The sequence below is a fragment of the Anarhichas minor genome, unplaced genomic scaffold, assembly GCF_050575085.1.
Source record: "Anarhichas minor isolate MPS153535 unplaced genomic scaffold, ASM5057508v1 ptg000014l, whole genome shotgun sequence".
NCBI lineage: Eukaryota > Metazoa > Chordata > Actinopteri > Perciformes > Anarhichadidae > Anarhichas > Anarhichas minor.
The window spans coordinates 6,351,791-6,358,058 of record NW_027466460.1 but is presented as its reverse complement, the minus strand read 5'-3'; the positions used below and the strand labels follow the sequence as shown (position 1 = coordinate 6,358,058).

The 6,268-nt window shown below is 38.5% G+C and overlaps 1 protein-coding gene across 2 annotated transcripts in view; it reads right to left on the bottom strand.

Annotated features, from left to right (window-relative positions):
- Positions 1-4,898: 4,898 nt before the first annotated feature.
- ndst3 (N-deacetylase/N-sulfotransferase (heparan glucosaminyl) 3) overlaps positions 4,899-6,268 on the bottom strand; it is a 38,735-nt gene continuing 37,365 nt past the window's right edge. Inside the window, exon 15 of one of the 2 annotated variants that reach the window (XM_076091240.1) lies at positions 4,899-6,013. In XM_076091240.1, the coding sequence (XP_075947355.1) occupies positions 6,005-6,013 (9 nt within the window). In that variant the 3' untranslated portion in view covers positions 4,899-6,004. The remainder of the gene's footprint in view (positions 6,014-6,268) is intronic. The other variant, XM_076091239.1, reaches the window with a different exon arrangement.

Below are 6,268 nucleotides of genomic sequence, written 5' to 3'. Positions count from 1 at the left end.
AGTTAAACGTCAACTCAAGGAAACGGCCAATGTGTAACTTAAATTTCTTTTTGTTGTATCTGACATTGCATACTACACTAAAATGTTTTCTTTCCATAATAGTAATGTTTTCTGTGATTGCTTTTGTTATAAACTTATATTGTAATTTATGACGTGAAATATGTGATTAAAAATGTTGTAAAGGGACCACAGAAAAACAGTATGCATGTATGCGTGCACAGCAAGTATTTGGCATGATATCACCTTGCAGACCTGCACTATGAACCCCTCTTTAGGTACTTAATGCATAATAGTCAGTGCTTTTGTGTTAAGCATTCTAGTCATATTGACATTGGCCAAACTGAAATATATGTTTCAACATTATTTCATCATTGTTATATGTAATGTTTCTGTGCTCATTGTTTTGCTGTGTAAAAAGCAGATGTCAGGTCTTTGTAATTACTCAGGCATTTCCATAATTTACATCAAGTCAGTATTTGTCCTTGTCTCAGTGCTGCTTGACATTTTGCAGAGAAAGGAAAGGACTAACGTGTCTCTGAATCAAAGCACATGACAGTGTTGATTTGTCATATTGACACTGTTAATTCATGTCGTTAAGTGTTGTGGCGGATTTGACAACACTGAATGGAGACAATCTGGTACACTTGAAAAAAAAAACGACACTGCCTTTTTATTTGTGTTTACTGTTTATGTGTTATGATTTAATGTACTGTAACATTTCTTTATACATTTTTGTAAAAAAAAAAATGAAAGTGAGTTTTTTGTTCGCTTAGTTAATAAGCATCTGAAAAGTGACAGTAGCTGGAACAAGAGAGCTCTTTGAGGATTTCATCTGACTGCAAACTGTCAAAGTGAGCACCACTATGTCAGACAATGTGTACTATGCACACACACCGAAGCACACCCAGTGTCACTGGTTTTTCCGCACAGTGGCTACGGCAATAGCAGCCATTTTCTGAGTTGTCTTCATTTGCAAGGCAAACAAGTCATGTTGACTTAACACCCATTTAAGAACTGGGACCAACAGCTACAGTGAGAAGCTGCATACAATCTTGGCAACAAACATACAAATATTCTCATTGTAGTGTCTATAAATCCTATAATTTAGCTACTACTGGCTGATAATTAAGCTGAATTGTTTAGACATGTGCTCAGAAAAACAATACACAACGTCACCAATACATGCATTTATTTTTGCGTCCCTTCCAAGTTTAGTCACATAGTTAAAACGAATAACACCACCTGATATTAACCGAGCACAGTCATAACTTGGCTGAGGCCAGCATAGGCCTGTTCAACAACAGCACCTAGTGCTTGGAGGCATATTACATATAAACAAATATCAAATACATGGCTCATACACTTTGTACTCTTTATTTCAGCTTGGAAAAGCTGCATAATTGAAATTTGTATCTCCATATAGCGGCCTTTTCTTTTGTACGATTTATGTTTACTTATACACCTAACTGAGATCAGTTTAAAAATAAATAGGCATATTTATTTCCAACACAACCAAAAAAAAATAAAAAATCATATTAAGTCAGTAATTAGTTATGTAAACATGTATGGATATGTGACGTGTCTGCAACAAACCAAACCAGCAGCCTTATCAGCAATGGAAGAGGGAAGGTGGTGAGCTTTATATTCTGAACCACTCTGGCCCAGGTGTGGCTCATGACGCTGATGACCCAGGTCCTGCAAGACAAACCAGAAGCCAGCAAGCAAAGAGTACAGATTGGGTCAAAGGGTCAATATTATATTGGGAAGTAATAGTTTTTAATCAAAATTGAATTATAAGTCAACCACACGGGATGGTTCCACACATGAACACAGAGGCAGATAGTTCATTTAACTAATAATGCTAGAGGGGACGACATTCTGCAGGGGAATGTTTGTGGGCGTTAATGTGCAACTCCATCAGAATTTATCTTGGCTTACTTCTGCTGAGAATTGATTGCCTTAACTCAAAGAACTGCTCTCAGCTGGAGCACAGTTGTCCTTGTTGTCTGAGGCCCCCCTCCTGTGGTCATTATCATGCATTACAAAACATTGGCTAATGGTTAATATAAGGAAAATCAAACATCCAAAACCTTCCGATATTTCCTGTTTAAAGACACGGTGATGCTTGATGAGTATTTTGACATAATAAAACATGTAAAACATTACTAACCATAGAAGACATATATTTCAAATTGTAAATGTCCTTTTATTATTTGGGCTGATATCAAGATTAACAAACTAAACATATAAATGAAATCAAGAAAAAAAAAATCATAGATATAGAGATATAAATATGAATCTTAATTGAATGAATGTAACGATTTATTGAATCTAAGATTTAATTTCATAATGTCAATCATAAAACTGTCATGGCAGTGTGTTTTTAATCTGAATATTGAAACCCTTTTCCTTATGATTTTGCATTGTTCTTGTGTTGGTTTTGATGTTCGATGTTTTCGTCTGCTGATTTTTTGATTCTTGGACCTCCAATTATTCAAATCACTCAACAAAGGCAAATCAGTATCAAAGTATTATGCACAGACATTCAAATGAGATGAAAAGAGGAACCAGATTGGCTTATTATGTATTTTTCTTTTCGCTATTCCCACTGAACCTTTAGCCATAGCTCTCTGCACTATGTCACCAGAGGTGGTGCAGAACAGACAGTCTCATTATACACGGATAATTTATTTCTACTACTATCTGTTTCCATCCCTGAAACTCTGGCAACATGTGGAAAACCCAGTTGGGAAAGAGCTGAGGGTAATAATTAAACCTGCATAAGAGACACATCACATTAGCTGCTAAATGTACCCTCCTCAGCTAGCTACTTTAGAAGATGGATTAAGAAGTTCATGGATTTGGGATTTTGATTACTTTTAGACTGATTACATCTAGATGTGCAACACTTGAGTAATGTACTTCCTTTATCTTTCTATTATAAAATATGTATTATTTATAATCAGGTCTACATACCGTAGACCAAATCGCAAGTCTATTATTTTTATCAATAACGATCTGTTTAATTAATGCTGTAAAAACAGAACATTACAGCCATTATATCATGTCCAAAAAATTACTTTTTTCATATATAAAGTATGCAGTTCGTAGACTTAATATGTAAAAACTCCTTCCTGCTATTAACTGCCCATGGGAACTCTGCAGTAGAGATCTAACTCTGCCATAAATGAGCCAACTGGAATACCTGAAACTATTTCAGTCCCCTTCACTCACTCAGTTCTGGGAAGCCATTATGTATATTTCAAATTTCATCCATATCTGCCAAAAGTGGTTCTATGAGTGTAACATTTGAGAGTTGCTTAAAAAGAGTAAAAAAAATGCTGACATTCACATGCTGTGTGTTTTCCTTCACTCCTGCCTGTCACAGCTCGGCTCAGACCAGATGAGCAGGCTGCTAAGAAAAGTAATTTATTTACAAAAACATATACAAGTAATGCAGTTTATAGGTATCAGCTAATCAGTGGTGGACTGCACGTATGGTAGAAAGAGAACATAAAACAAAAGCTGCATCATGCCGGAGGGACGACAGGATCTCCCCTAGAGAGGCCAAAGCTGCCAAATGAGGGAGGTATTTATGGCCTGAGTAGGGAACGGGCCAAGGTGTGGCTCATGCAGCTGACGATCCTCCATTCAGCACCTGCAACAGACAACCAGGAACAAAACAGGGACACCTAGTGGATGGGAGGAGGAGGGTCGTCACATGCCTTACTGGCGATGGATGTTTTTATTGATTTCTCACTGTACAGTCGGACCCATCAGACGTGTTTGGGCAGTCGTGTTTGACTTCATGGCTAAACGTTGTTTCCTGTTGCTTTGGAAATGTCAAGGCCCTCCATCGGATTCAAGGTTTATTGCAAATTTCTACATTTTATGTACAGAAATAATAACAAAAAGCTCAACAGCAGATTGACAAGTACAATCTCGCCTGGCAACCCTCACTGCAGGATATCAAAACACTTACCCACACCCTCTAACACCGACTAATATGTGTTAACCATGCTGTGCCTTGGAGGGTATAGGGTCACATTTTTTCAGGTCTGTCTTAGAACAATAGTCAGGCGCCTAATATGGTCATTGAAACAGGTTTTGCTTGCTTGCTTGGTGTAAACATTCCTCCTGTTCCTCACCCTGGCTTTTGAAAGATCACTTCTTAATGTACTTTCAATGCAAGTGATTTAGAAGTATATATGAAGTTAATATGAGGCGTCAGCTGTCTGGGATAGTTAAGTCAAGTGGATATCTTCCGGAGTTCCAGTCTTTTGAGTTAAAAACCTCCTATTTGTTTTGTCCCTGTTGAGCAACCTGTGAACCTTTCCCTTAACATTACAACATGTTGCTAGATATATTCTAAAGTATATTCTAAACTCTTTCTGAATAAGCATGTAAATGCATTGTGGTCCAATGCATCATGTGTGACAAATAGTAACAGTGTGGCTCTCAGAAGATACAGCATGGAATCTTCAGCTGCAGTAATTTACCAAACAAAGAGGACTGTGAATGGTGTGAGTGTCTGCCATTTTGTTGTTTGTCCATATTGGCATTCTTTCTTGCTTTATTTTTTATTGTGTAATAGCATTGTCTATACTTTACAGTCTGACATGTGTGCTCTGTGCATTTCTGTGTTGTATTGTGAAAACAGGAATAGTTACACAACCTTGTTTTTAACTGAACATTATTGTATGGTAGGTTAGTTCCTGGTGACCGTTTCCTCAAAGAGCAAACTGTCTTCTCCATGTCATTTTAAACTTACCTTGAGTCTATTGTCAACCGTTCAGGCCAAAGATTAGACTTCACAAGTGTGTATTCAGGTGTGTCCCGGCACAACATGGTTCATCCGTGTTGCTTCCTCATTAAAAAAATTAATCGTATGCCATCAGTAATATCCATTTCTTTAATTTCTGTTTCTGTTTGACATTTAGGGTTTTTTGCATTCAAATAGAAGCTCAACAGCGTAGGCCACTGGTTTTAAAAAGGAAAGAAAAAGGAAGTTGAGACTTGAATGAAACACTGACAAAACAAAAACTGCCTGCGGTTACAGTAGCTACTTAAAGAGTGTTGGAATTGAGTGTCATATCCATTAGGCTCATTTTGGTCAGCTTTCTTCACAAACTCATGTGCCCTCAGTCCTTAGCGCTAAAGCCATCAGCGCTCATGCTCTGCTAAATGGACACAGCGTTCTTCTGCATGGCTCGTCACAGGAAAATAATGAGCGGGCGACGCATCTTGCTTGACTCATTTCTAGGCCATACTTTCCAATGAAAGCCTCAAGGGACATCTCTAAATGTGAACAAGGCTACCAGATCTACCAGAAACTAGCTTCACTTTAAAAAATGAACTTAAAAATGAACTCATAAAACAATGAGAACCTATCGTGGGAATCCTGTCACTCACCCTGAGTCTATGCACTTATCCTCCCTGCTTATTCACTCTCATTGTGACAAAAAACAACAACTAAAAGATAGAAAAACAGAACCACATAGGGTGAGGTTTTTTTTTTGTGTCTTGGAAACGCATGAAACAGAACTTAGTGCAAAGTCATCTCTATAGGAACCACACACAGCTGACCAGCGCTGTTCTGGCATCATAAATTAGAGGTGAAAATTAAACAAAAAGTAATCAAAGTCACTGCAGCTCTTCACGAGAGTTCACCACATTTCAGAACAGGGTTTGAGCATCAGAGACTTGCCAGTCATGGTTCTCTTCATCCTTATAATGTGGCTCTTCCTTCTAGTCCCACATTCCGCAGAGCTGGCAGAGTCACCTGGAGCTCTGATTCCTCCATCCATCCTTTCATCCTTCCAAGAGTTCAAGCTTCAGCCCTGCTGCTCCCTCCAGCTGTGTCACAGCTCCTAGGTGAAACAAGGCACCTTGTCCTTGCCTTCACCTCAGGGTTCACTAAAAAGCCACAGATAGATCATCTGACGGTCAGGTGCTCCTGGTCTTTGACCCCTTGACCTTTAACCCTGGTTCATGGATGCAAAGGTTATCTAACCTTCAGAAAGAGGTAACGAGAGGGAGGGGATGGAGAGGGAAACAGAGAAGAGGGAAAAGGGAAGGAAAAAGTTGTTAATTTAATTTTGTTTACCTACTGATTCAAATGCCAACCATGAAAAAGGAAAGAAAACATGCTGCAATTGCTGCGAATGGGCTGACAAACCTAAACAGACTTGTCAAGTGGCTCCCTCTAAATCGCAAACAGTGGCAAGCAGTAGCACAAACAAATCCACAGACAAAAGAAAAACAATGT